General features: G+C 46.7%; 1 protein-coding gene across 1 annotated transcript in view; it reads left to right on the top strand.

The window, feature by feature from the left end:
* The window catches only part of NHSL2 (NHS like 2), a 249,592-nt gene extending 237,818 nt beyond the window's left edge, over positions 1-11,774 (top strand). The window contains exons 6-9 of the mRNA XM_035712015.2: positions 293-424; positions 1,609-3,936; positions 5,639-5,771; positions 6,559-11,774. Coding sequence (XP_035567908.1) covers positions 293-424; positions 1,609-3,936; positions 5,639-5,771; positions 6,559-6,883 — 2,918 coding nt within the window. The 3' untranslated portion in view covers positions 6,884-11,774. The remainder of the gene's footprint in view (positions 1-292; positions 425-1,608; positions 3,937-5,638; positions 5,772-6,558) is intronic.
* Positions 11,775-13,753: the final 1,979 nt, after the last annotated feature.

Here is a 13,753-nt window from a genome sequence, read left to right on the forward strand (position 1 = left end):
CAATTGATTTTGAAAAATCAGGGTTGAAAACTCTGGCTCTCAGCCACCTAGACCTCACTAGGTGAGGTCACATCCATGACCCAGACTGCGACCTGGGAAAGACAACATGTATGCCTTGGGGCTGTGGGTGCCCAGGGCTGAATTGGGAGGGGTGAGGAAGAAAGGCCACTTGCCTGGACTCTGTTCATGCTCATTGCTACTGCCATCATCCCTTCTGTTTACCTCAGACCAATTTCCACTGTACTGTAAACAGAAACCAGGATGCACCCAAGTGTCTTTATTTTGGCTACAGGGCAGCAGTTTGATAAACATGCAAGTTTGCGACACTCGTTGTTTAACACAGAGACAGCTGTGAACCCCAAATCCACCCTGAGGCGGAGGCGGACCATTATTGGATTCTCTAACTTTTCCCAGCGAGACCAAGGTGACCCCACCACAGCTGATGCCCCAGACCCTTCCCCTTATCCCTTGTTCACTTCCACCAGTCCTGCCACCCAGGAATAATTCAGTGTGTGTGTGGGGGGGCTTTGAATGTCCCCCCCAAAAAAAGCCGATGTGTTAATTAAGGATAACCAAGGGCCTTTTGTCAAGGACATCAACTGAATACAGAAAGCAGATCTCCCAGGCTAATAAGTCCGTTATGTTATTTTTTCCCATTCTACATGGAATATAGCCATATATGTCAGATTTAGGCAAATAGATAAAGGCAGAAATCATTGCAAAAAGTGCCTTCCTAACAGAGCCATTACTGCCACTAAATGGAAGCCAGCCAAAGGGCTGTGAAATATGGATGCAAGTCCCAGCCTCTCCACTTTACTAAAACCGTGAGGCCTTGGCCAATTTACATAAACCTCCCTGAGCCTCAGCACCTCATCTTTAAATTGGGGATCATACTCCAACCTGGTGGAGTTGTGCAGATTAGAGTTATTACATATAATTTTCCTACCATGTGCCTGGTACATAGTGGGTGTTCGACACATAGTGGCTGCTCTTATAAAGTATTATAGTAGTAGCAGCAGTGACGTGACAGTAATAACTGTATGTAGGAAAATCTTCAGGGATTTTGAACATCTGAATGGTTTCCTCACATCTGTGGGTTGTCCTAAGTCTCTTGTGTGTTGCAAAGCTAAAAAGTGACAGATACCAAACATGCAACCAGACTCTGAGCTTTCCAGCTGTGGCATGTTCCAGATTCACTGCTAGGGCTGAAAGTCACACAGCGCTGTCCTTTATCAGTGCAAAAGCATCTGATCTCATCTCAGGAGAGGGGAACACTGAGGTCTGAGATGGTTCACGAGGCTGGAGTGAAAGCTCGGGAAAAACGAGGTAGTCTCACATGCCACTTGAGCTCTAAAAGGAATGATTAAAGCTGGAAAGTCTTTGACAGCCTCCTGGACAATTCAAGGGCAGGAACCCTGTGACTCACTGTGTGGTGATGGGCAGGGGCAGAACTTCCCCAGCATCCTCATCTATGGAAAGGAAGAACCAAGGAATCCCAACCGAGTTGTTGACAATTGCTTCTTGGCAAAAATTTGGTGCTCCTGTCTCGAGACAGCTGCTGGGGGATCCCTGGCTTCAGCACTAACTCTCTGTGTTTACCTCCTCCAGGTCATAGCAACAGGCCTGCAGGCAGTGTGGCCCACTCTGCCACCTCAGACATCAAGTCCAGTCATTCCATCCCAGAAGGGGTTCATGGAAGAATTGCCATTGGTCAGGAAGCTCAGTTCCCAAATCTCACCTCACCAGTACTGAGGAGTCCTTCTAGTGATTCAGAAGAACCTCTCCAGGCATGTGGTGGCACAAACCCTCCTGGTATGGAGAGCATAGGAATGGTGTATAGCATCCCCAGTTCTTGCAATGGACCAACGGAATCAACGTTCTCTGCTTCCTGGAAGGGAGATACTTTTACCTACATGACTCCAAGTGTCACCAGTCAGAACAATCAAATCAGTCAAAATGGAAGAAATCCTTCCTCTGGGAATGCTTGGGTCTCTCTGCACACACTGCCACCTCTAGTCCCCAAGGAGGCCACTACCTTCTTTGTTACCCGAGAGAACCCAACAGGATGCAGTGGGGCAACTGGCAACTCTGAGCATCCTACTCAACGAAGGCAAGTATCAGAGCGACCCTCCAAGATGGGCCTTCTCACCAGTGGTACCTCAAGGCTGGAGACAGGCCGGGGGGGTGCCAGCAGGTTCCGGGAGCGGTCACTGTCTGTGCCCATGGACTCTGGCACCACGGATGTGGACTATGATGAGGAACAGAAGGCCAGTGAAGCCTGTGCCCTGCCTTATGCCAGTACAAGCTCTGAGGGCAGTAACAGTACTGACAACATTGCCTCCCTTAGCACCCAACAAGAGGCCCAGCCCAGAAGGCAGAGATCCAAGAGTATCTCACTCCGGAAGGCCAAGAAGAAGCCTTCCCCACCGATGCGCAGTGTCTCACTGCTCAAAGATGGGCCAGTCCTCTTGCCAGAACATGGGTCAGCGCTGCCCAAGGACCAGAGGCCCAGGAGTCTCTGCCTCTCCTTGGAACACCAAGGGCGTCAGTCATCCCACCCAGATGCTCAGGGTCACCCAGCTGTGCCAACCGTCAAAGATCCAGAAGGTGCACAATTCTCCCACCACTGGTATCCTACTAACTGGAAGTCTGGCGACACCTACCAATCCTTGTCCAGTTCCAGCACGGCCACTGGCACAACAGTCATCGAGTGCACTCAAGTTCAGGGAAGCTCAGAGTCTCTTGCCTCCCCTTCCACATCCAGAGCCACGACACCTTCCCAACTCTCTATCGAGGTGGAGGCCAGGGAAGTGTCCTCCCCAGGAAGGCCCACTGGGCTGATGTCACCTTCCAGTGGCTACTCCAGCCAATCAGAGACACCAACACCCACTGTCTCCATGTCCTTGACCCTGGGCCACCTGCCCCCTCCAAGTGGCAGTGTCCGGGTGCGGCCAGTGGTACCCGAGAGGAAGTCATCACTCCCCCCGACATCGCCTATGGAGAAAATCTCCAAGTCCCGGTTGTCCTTTGACCTGCCACTGACCTCCTCAACCAACCTGGATCTGTCTGGGATGAGCATCTCCATCCGAAGCAAAACCAAGGTGAGCCGGCATCATTCAGATACAAATTTTGGGGCTAAGCTGGCCCTGAAAAAGAGCCCCAACCAGCCATTTATGCCCATGGTCACTCAGTCTGACCTACGTTCCATTCACCTGAGGTCTGTCAGCAAGTCTGAGCCGGAAGATGACATCGAGAGCCCTGACTATGCTGAGGACGCAGGAGCAGAGGTCTTCGTATTGCTGGAGAGAAAGATGAAACCTCCCATAGCCGAGAAGCCCCTTGTGGCCCGAAGTCCTCCCAGCTTGGTCCACAAGCCACCATCTGCCCCTGAGGAGTACCCACTCACTTCACCGACCTTGGCTGTGACCCCCAAGATCTCTGTTCAACACATGCGGCCACTCCCCAAAGACATCTACACGGTGATGCGGAAACCAAAGTCCCCCGGCTTCCCCGAGGGCAGAGGCTCCAGGGAGCCACCAGCGCCCTCTTCTCTTGCTTTCACACCTTTTGCCAGTTCCTCTGGTGCTTTCTTCTCAGGAACACAGCAACCTCCCCAGGGCACACTGGAGGATGGGGGCCCCAAGGTGAGAGCCCTGCCTGAAAGAATCAGCCTCCAGAGCCAGGAAGAAGCAGAGAAAAAGAAAGGCAAGATTCCACCTCCTGTCCCCAAAAAACCCAGCGTGCTGTACCTGCCTCTCACATCACCCACAGCACACATGGAGGTGTTCAGGGCCGAACTGAGGCTGCCCCACAGCCCCATCATCACCCTGCAGGAAGACACCAAGTGTCCGCCCACCAGTGACCCCCTGAAGGCACCTGGTGTGAGGCCAACTTCACCGCTGCAGGCTGAAGGTGAAAGGGAGGCAAGTCCTCTAGGTTAGTAAAACTGTCTGCCGGCTTTTCCTTTCAATCCCAGGAAAGATGAGGTGAGGGCAGAGTGCCAGCGACAGAAGCAAATGCCCCCCAAATAGTGATTCTGAGTCCAGGATAACCAGGGCATTAGGAGACATCTCTGGAGGGTTTGGGTTATTCCAAATAGGCCTCGCTGCCCTTCAGATTAGGAATGACCCAGGGGTGGCTCTCCAGGGCCCAGTTTGGGCCAGTCTACCCCAGAGCCCCCGGTGCTAAGAGAATAAAATCAAATTAGGTCTTAGCACCCTAGGGCCTTAGGAGGAGCCCATCTACCTTGGCAAGTATACATCCCCTGGCCGAGGAACACTTTCTCCACCCCATTGGACAGCACTGTTTTCTGGCCACACTGATTTTTGCTTCATGTATGGGATTAAGTAGCCTCCCAGACTGAGTTCAGTGCCACAGCAGGCTTGCAAGCCTGGGAAACCGTGGCATGGTTTCCAGCAGCACCCTTTCTTAGTGCTTTCTAGAGGAAAGGGAGCTTGCTTGCTTGGATTCTTTGAAGGCTAGTTCTTCTCAGGACAAGAAGTCTGAGCTAGATGATGGGGTCTTTTTGGGGTCCCATCCTTTTGGGGGTCTTTTTTCCCACATCTCTTTTCCAATGTAATTGTGGTCAAATACACATAACATAAATTTACCATCGTAACCATTTTTAAGTGTACAGCTCAGTGCTGTTTGGTACATGCTCGATGTCGTACAGCTGTGACTGCCCTCCCTCTCTAGAGTTCTCTTCATCTTGCAGAACTGAGGTCTCTATCCATTAAACAATAACTCACCAGCCCCAGCCCCTGGCAACCACTCTCCTACTTTCTGTCTATCATTTTGACTCTCTCTAGGGACCCCATGTAAGTGGAATCCTACTGCACTGGTCTTTTTTTGACCTCCTCTTTCATTTAATATATTGTCCTCCAGATCCATCCATGGTTCTCATCCTTTTTTGAACCCTTAACACAAAAGATCACCTTCCAGGGGCACCTGGGTGGCTCTATTAGGCGTCCGACTCTTGGTTTCGGCTTAGGTCATGATCTTGGGATCTTGGGGTCCTGGGATCGAGTCCCACATAGGGCTCCTTGCTCAGTGCAGTTTGTGAGTCCTCTTGTCCCTCTTGCTCCCCCTCTGCTCCTCCCCTCACCTCGTGCTCTCTCTCTCTCTTTCTCAGATAATAAAATCTTTTTAAAAAATCTTATGACCTTCCTTAAGCTGATTTGCATTTCCAACATAAGTTAAATCCTAGAGAATGAAACAGGCAAACAAATCAAAGCCACAGGTAATTTTGGAATAAGCTTGGTCAAACTCCACAGGCTCCCTCTGAGATTCAGGTAAGTCTTGCTCCCACCTACTGGTTGAGTCATTGCTTTAGATTACTCTCAGCTTCTTGAGTTTTAAAAATGATGCATTCAAAGCAAGAGAATGCTCAGGCAACCTGTTGTAATGTAAAAAGCATGAGAAAACAGGGACCCATGCTGAACTTCACCACTCACTCCACCTTGGCCAAAACACTAACCTTCTGAACATTGTGTTCCTCTGCAAAATGGAGACATTAAAAGTCTGCCCAGCAGCCCTTCCAGAGTTGCTTTTGAACATCAAATGAAATTCATATGAGAATGTGCTTGGTCCTAACTATTGTGGTCAGAGTATTTAATTCCTTCTGAATTCTTATGCCTAGGGAGTTCTGTGGAACCGAGCACTGCAGAAAAAAGCATAATCAGTGACAAAACAGCTGAATGGATCGCCGAAGATGATGATGACGTGTTTGTGGCTTCACGCACAACCGAAGATTTATTTACTGTGATACACAGGTCGAGACCCATTTTCTTAATTCCTATTGTGATTGCCTTCCCTTTTTATACCTCTAAGCAGCCGTGAGAATTGAAACTGGAAACTAAGGGCGACTGGCAGGCCACAGGGCCTCCCATATGCAATTTACTGCCATCTTTGGGTGAAGTGGAGGAGGGGCGGGGAAGGAAGGACCAGGTGCCGAGTGGAGGCCCCTTGTCTCCTAGCAACCTATTGTGGCTCCATCTGCTCCCTCAGTAGCTGTCTAGAGACAGAGACATTTAACCCTTCACAGTTTTCCTTGTATCAAAAAAATCTTAGTGAGAAGTGCGGTGGAGCGCCAAGCCTGATACCAAAGCGGGCACTCAGGCAGAGGGGGACCAGACCGGAACCCAGTCACTGGGTAGGGGCACAACGCAGGGGCTTGGTGGTGAAAAAAACTGGAAAGAGTTCAGTTATTGAAGCGGGAGCACCAGTTGAGGACCGGATTAGCTCTCGGGCTGTCTTGAGTCCCCGTCACTGAGCTACTGGTCTCGACTCCTTCAATTTTTCCCTGGTCCCAGAACCTGGGCAGGGCCAAGCCCACAGGCACCCCAGCTGAGGGCACTGGAAGGAGCATTGAGGCAGGGAGCTAGACAGGGGTCCCTGAGGCCTTAGCAGTGACAGAGAAAACTAGGAAGTACAAGTGCTAGCAAGGCTGCTGTGCAGACGCTCTCAGATCATGTCACTGACCTTTGTGAAATTATATGAAGCATTAGGAAATGTCTGCCGTGTAAATTCACTCAAAGCCAACTGTCTCTTTATTTAAAGGTCCAAAAGAAAGCTGCTTGGCTGGAAAGAGCCTGGGGAGGCCTTTGCTGGTGGCAGCAGATCAAGCTCCCATTCACCAATAAAGAACACAGCTGATTTTTCCATCAGTGAGTCAGCTGTCTCTGCGGGGTCGAGTGGCAGCGCCAACCTGGATGCTGGCAGAAACAATGATTTCAAGGCCTTGCTGCAAAAGAAGGGAAGCAAGGCAACCCCCAAGTCCCGCCCCTCAGCTGCTGAACTGCTCAAGACCACTAATCCGCTGGCTCGGAGAATTATTGCACAATTTTCCAAAGAGTATGAGACCACCAACAACCCTGGTACCTAAGTCCTGGGTTCAGCGCACAGGGTTGAGTGACTGGACTTGAGTTAGACAAAGGAGAAGAGAGGGTTTTCGAAAGGAACTATGAAAATCACAAAAGAGCCTATGCGTCTTTTCCATTAATGCACCCTCTGGACAGCAAAAGAGAGGCCAATGCATCTAGAGGCCCTTGAATCATCTGCAGACATTTTACACTTTCATCCTTTCAATCTGACTACCAATTTGCTCCTTTCTCCCAACCCCCAAGTGTGGTGTGCCCTGAGGAGAGATTAGCAGGCACCATCTTTTCACTCACTGAATGGGCCGCTCAGGCCCTGACTCCTGTCACCTAGGAGGAGTCTCACGAGAGAGGGCTGGAGCTGCCACAACCGGCAGCTGATCATTCACTTTCCTTGGCAAGGCCTTGCGGGGAAGCAGAAAGACTCTGAGGTCTCTTCAACCACAGTTTAGCTCTCCTCCGCTCCCCACCCCAAGAGGTTTGCGGGTGTACACTTATTGCAGCATGGGCTTGATTGGCTGGCTTTTGTCGTGCAAAATATGAATGTAACTCTGTCTCGAAATTCAGGCCTTTTCCAGTTTGATTGTCTACACAGTGATTAGGGTAATGAGTTTCAATAAACATGTAGATCCGACCCCCCAAAAAAACCCTTTAGCTAGTCAGGACTGGGTTGCTTTGGATTAACCAAGTTCAGCCAACAAACGAGGCCGCCATGCGTTCGCTCAGAGGTAGCCAACGACACGCGCATGCGCCTTGAGATCCTTCAAGTGTCTGTCAACAACGTTAGGATGATGCCCAGCTCATGCTGCACTCTAAGAACTCTCCTTTCATTTGCATATAACCTTCATTACAGGAAGTAATTAGCTGAAGGAGCAGCAGCATCAAAGGCTCAAGGAGGAGAGAAAGTAAGTGTAACTGGTCCACCTCCATTCGATTTAGGTTGTGGGTTGTGGTTGCTTTTGTTTTGTTTAAAGGAAGTCTTACTCTGTTCCAAAACCAGGAATGTATGGACTAAAAGGGATCTATCCAAAACCTAAAAGGCAGCCTTGCCAGTAGCTATGGTCCATAACACACAGAGAAAAAAAGGGCTATTTTTTTTTTTTTTTGGCCATTTAGGCTCCACTGTGTAACTAACATTCAATTAACTGTGCTGGAGGGGGTTAGTGTAGAGGCTGGTAAAAACAGGATACTGACAGAGCCCCAGAACAATCCTTGTGACCCCTTCTCCCCCACCCCCCAACACACGCAAGCTTATAGGCACTAACTATGCTTGTCAGTTCAACTTTATAGGCAGAGCAAAAGCAGTGATTTGTTTGATTTTCATATGTCTGGTTTCTGGGAGGCTGAAGGAAGAAAACAGACAATGCATTGAACAAAAACTGGCTGACCAGTAATGGAAGGTTAATTGTCCACCTTCCCAAGAAGGGAAAAGAAAAATCCAATGAAATTGTAGCCTGCTTGCTGGACCCCTTCTTCCTTCACTACCACTCCCCCCCCCCCCCCATTCATTGGCCGACCTCCTGGAGGATGCAGAAACTGCCCCGGAGACAAGTAAATCTTGATTTTGATAGGTCTCATTGCTCACCAATGAGAAGCAAGCTTTTAGCTCCACTGCCCACACTCTAACAGAGCAGCTGAAAAACCATGCCGATCGCTGAGGAGACTTGGGCCTCTCACTTGGAAGCCTTAAGCCTAGGCCCTTGGTTGGTATGGTTCTGAATTCTAGGCTTCTGAGTACAGGCCAGGCTCACCAACTTCTTCACAATCAGCACTTCCCCCTGATTTGGCAGAGGACACTTAAAATAATAAACAGCGAGAACCCAGTTGCTTTCGAAAGCATTCAGACTACTCGGTTTGAAGGTCCTGATCGAATTTCACGGGTTTTGCCTGAGATAAAATAGACTGGTTCCTGGCCTGAATTTATATATGAATGCCACACTTGTCTGCCTCAGACTCAGAATTCCAAAAGACAGAAACATTTTCTCCTGTAGGGAAACAAAGGGGTGTGTTCATGCTTTGGCCTAACAAAAGTGAAAGGCTGCCAGGGCCTTCTCCTTGGGAACCACTTTGAACAGCTGAACTCTGAAGCCAAATGTGAAACTCACATAAGTATAGATTGTGTTACTTCTGCTGCTTTTTCTAGAAGCTTCTTGTTTGCTACTTCTAGTGGGTTTCACCTCTCCCCCCAACTTGCTGTCTCTGGTGGTTTTTCCAAAAGATTTTCAAGCTGAATGCCCAGACACTTTTGTATTTTTCCATTACCTTGAGTCTTGCTTTCCTCTACAGTAGTCTGTCTACCTGGGATTTTTATAACATCTTCTGCAGCATTACTGTGACCCTTGAGTGCCCAGTGGTGTTTCTATTAGCACAAGGGGATTTGGGGGCAATGATTGTATGGGCAGAGATAACTCTGAGGACTAGAAATATTCCTTTAAAATTTTGAAGTGGGGGACCTAATCCTCCCCCCAAAAAAACAACCAAACTGTAAAATTTGCTCATCTTTGATGACCATAACACCAAACATTTTTCTGCTCTTAACGCCAAACTTCTCTTGCCCCCGTGAGTATCATAACACCAAATCTCTCTCCCACCGAGGCACATAGCACAATGTTTGCTGCCTTCTACACCTACTCTGCTAAGACTGGAGAAGACAGGCTGAAAGCCCCTCTTGGCAGGCTTTCACAGAACCTCCAACTGCCATTGTTACTTATACAGATCATAATGATAATAGTTTTTGAAGGTGAAAGCCCAGAAGGCTCAAGTGAAATGAAGTTGGCCCTAGGAGGTCAGCTTCCAATTCAAGTTGTTTCTATACCTCTATTTGCTCTGTTTGCTCTGTTTTCCAACCAATAGTGGCAGGTGGCTCTGCTAGACTGACTTTCACTCTGGTCACAAGTAGAGAGAGTCATCCCCAGGATTGTTAATGGGTAGCTAAGAGTGCTTTGCTCTAAGTGGGTGTTCATTACTTATTTGTGGTTCAGATGTTGAGGGTAGAGAGCAAGCCATTCTTGGTACAATAAGTCTTGCTGGTCCCTCTTCTCCTCCCCCTTCGTCATCTCTCGCCTGGGCCTCCCACCTGGCCGCAACTTGTCTCGCAGCCCCAACCCCCATGAACTGCATGCCTAGCCTACAGCTTATCCTTTAAGGAGGCAGGACCACAGGCAGCTAAATAGTTCAAGTTAGCCTAGTGACCACAAATCAACCAGTTGGTCCAAAGGCATTACCTGGAACGTGCAGAGATGGAGGAGATTCTGCAAGGCTTACAGTGAGCATTTCACTGGACATCCATTTCAACTCTCTAGACAACACAGATCAGATTGTGATCCCGCTGTACCTAATCTGTGTGAGCAGATGTGTCCATGCACCTGCCCTCTTGCTCACAAACTCATCCCTAAAAAGATGATTTCATGGCCAGGGCTCTGTTCCTCACCAGTGCAGCCTTCCATCCTCACCAAGTCTATAACACAATAGTAAGCTTTCACTTTAATCTGATCTGCCAGAGCCAAGACCAGAGTGAGGTGAATGAAGTGCCCACTCTCAGGGCTGAGCAGGTGCCTTACCCTTGTCCCAGCCCTGAACTCTGCACTCTACAAATACAAGTTTATCTTCTTCCTGTGCAGAAGTGTGGTTCCTCTGATGGCTCCCTATCTGCTGTTGCTCCAAATGTTTTATTACCATCTATTTTCTTCCATTGCTATCAACCTTTGTATGCCTATACATTAAAGGGTCTTCAAAATTATCAGAAAACATGGTTAATTTTCAAGCAACCTGCTCCGGGTGGCAAGCTAGCACCCATTTCAATAGGGATGCAGACAGGGGGTCAGTCCTTCACCAAAATTGTGAATGAGTTGGAGGCCTGCCACTGAGATCCCCTTTCTCCTCTTTCTACTCCATGTGCCCCAGACCTTGATTCCCAGCACAACTCTTCTGAGTGCCTCCTAGTTTTGTTCTCCTCAATAAGAAAAATGTGCTCTCAGGAAAGGGATGAAGTCCTTTACTTTGACATTGTGAGGGTCGCTTGCATTATAACAGGGGAAAAGCCTAAAGCCGAAGGAATTGAAGTTCTACTTGTAGAATTTTAGGCACCAATTCATTGCCAAAGTGTATCTTTCACCACGGAAAGGCCAAATTCTCTGTCAGCTAATTTCAAAATATAGAACCTGGAATTATTTTATTACATTGCCACTGATTGGCTACATAGTCCTGATACCCAGTGCTGTTCTCTTGGACAGGGGACCAAGGGACCACATCTACCAAGAGACTCTCAGCAATGGCTCCTGAGAGCCACGGAGAAGGCTGAGATCATTCCTATTGTAAAGTAACATTTTGACACAAATGGAATACTAATCATGTTAGCAAAAGAACACAAGGAGTTAGAGTTAGAATGTATCCTCTTCGTGAAAGGTGAAATTGTCCAATCAATGTCTGATCGATGTTGGTTGCCCAGTGTTGGTGATAATTATTAAACTTTCTGGAGGTACAACTTTACTGAACACAAGTCTCTGCTTCCCTTCCTCTTATTTATGTTTTGTGCTATCACTTCAGCTTGGTGTGAGAGAGACCAGATCTCTGCCAGTGCACCCAGTCCCTCCAAAGCCTTTGCTTGTGTTTCAGCTAAAAGTCACTAAGATATTAGGGATTTAAAAGGACAAGAGAGTGGGAAAGAGGTACAAATAGCTGCCTTCGTCAAAAAGCATCAAGAATTCTAATTTAGGGATGCCTGGGTGGCTCAGCGGTTAAGCATCTGCCTTTGGCTCAGGGCATAATCCCAGAATCCTGGAATCAAGTCCCACATCAGGGTCTCTGCATGGAGCCTGCTTCTCCTCCCTCTTCCTATGTCTCTGCCTCTCTCTGTGTCTCCCATGAATAAATAAATAAAATCTTTTTTAAAAATAAGAATTCCATTCCAATGACATGAAATAAAGTTTTAGAGTATTCTGAAACAGATTTATATAGGAATACAGTAGTAAATGGTTAAAGACAAATATTTGAGGAGCTTATAATAAGTGTAGCAAAAATAAATTTGCATAAGTAAAGGGTTGTGTGAAATATGTATATATGTTTGTTCGGCAAAGTAAGCCGAAAATTGAGGCCAGTGGTTCTCACAGTGTGATCTCAGAACCACCAGCAGCAGCTCTGTATTATGTATGTGTGTGTGTGTGTGTGTGTGTGTGTGTATTCTTCTTCAGTGATGTTACTTCTTCAAGCCCCTGAATCATCATGGTCACGACTGTCCAAATGGTTCCAACCTTTCCTGTTGTTTCTGCTGTCATTAGAGTGATCAGTGTCTGGCCAAGTGATGTATATTGTCGTGCTGGTCAGGTATACATTTGTTTGGTGTTAAGAAATTATCAGATTGAATCAACTACTTGCTTAACCTGCAAAACCCTTTATTTGACTTAGCCAGCACATCTGGCCTGTTCGGGGTTTAATTTTTTTTTTAATTTACAAATAGGAAAAAGGAAGAAGTGTTCTGTCTGTTTGGTATTGCCAACCCTTAAATATCTATCTTCACCATGGTGGCTGTTTTCTACGAGGGCTCTGATTTTAAGATTTTGCCTACAGAGTGGAATTTGATATCAACAAATGCACCAACAAAATCTGAATTGGAACAACCAGTTAACCCCTCTCAGCTTCTCCTTAATGCCAAGCTTTATAGGAACTTATTCCTTATGTGGTGTGCAGCTTTTTTTTTAACGTCCAATTTTATAAAATGTTATGCATGCAGACGCAGCATTGTGCTCATTATATAAATCACCCCAAACTCATTTCCTCTTCCGTATGTATGATGGTGAAGAAATATCAATATGTATGTTCTTACCTCTCCTGATCAACTGTAAATGACAAATCTTTTCATTAATTTTTAAATGAGATATATTTACTCTGGCTAGTGGTTAAAATTTTATTCTTATTATATTTCATTGCTACTCTTTTCTACTGACTCCAAAGGTTACTTTAGGTAATATTTCTTATTTCTAGGTGGTTGTATTTCTCTAATTTCTATATTTATCTGTAGTCATGGAATGTTAGAACCAAAAGGGACCAACCTCTCATTTTACACATGAGGCCCAGAAAGGTCAAATAACTTACACAAGGTCATGTACACAGTAGCAGAGCCTGGCCTCAATCCCAGGTTTCCTGCCTCTGGGGCCAGTGTGTTTTCATTTAAAGCACTGCATTTATAGAAGACCCACAGCTGACTTCTACTTTTATGACACATGAATTTCCTGGGTATTTCAGTGAACTAATTATAAATGCTTGAAGGGAAAATGTTCAAGATTTCTTTACTTGAATCTGAAGACAAATCCAATTTTCAATTTAGAAACATTCGTTTCCCCTCCAAATTCAGTAGATGTTCCTACTTTGTAATGTTTTCCCTAAGAGGTGTTTGAAAAATGAATTCTTGTGGATCAAATTCCACTTTTTGGTAGAGAAGTGTCTTATGTCTTATGTTGCAACGTCTTTAGAAAAACAAAGAACCCCCTTGTCAACGTTCCCTAATGTATCTACTTCTTTTTAGTGTGAACTTTTTAAATTGGCATTTATGTAAAGTAGAGCAAGCCAATATAGGCTTTCCTAGAATCTACTTTATCCTTCCCTCCTTAAACTCTATGAGATGTTTTCAGACTGTTAGATACTCATGAGATATGTAGTTGTGTTCTAGAAACTTCATCTAGCTTGATGTTATGTCAATCCCTGTACTCAAATTCTTTCCCCATCTTATCAGAAAATAACAGAATTCCCTAATCAGTACTGAGTTCTGCATGCATGCTCTTTTCTGGAACATTTTTTGCCTAGTGTGACTCTCTCTTTAGCTATTCTTGGGCTTCCTTCCATGGTTCATGCATACCTTACTATGCTGTGGAACCACAGGCAGT

Source organism: Canis lupus, chromosome X (assembly GCF_003254725.2).
Source record: "Canis lupus dingo isolate Sandy chromosome X, ASM325472v2, whole genome shotgun sequence".
NCBI lineage: Eukaryota > Metazoa > Chordata > Mammalia > Carnivora > Canidae > Canis > Canis lupus.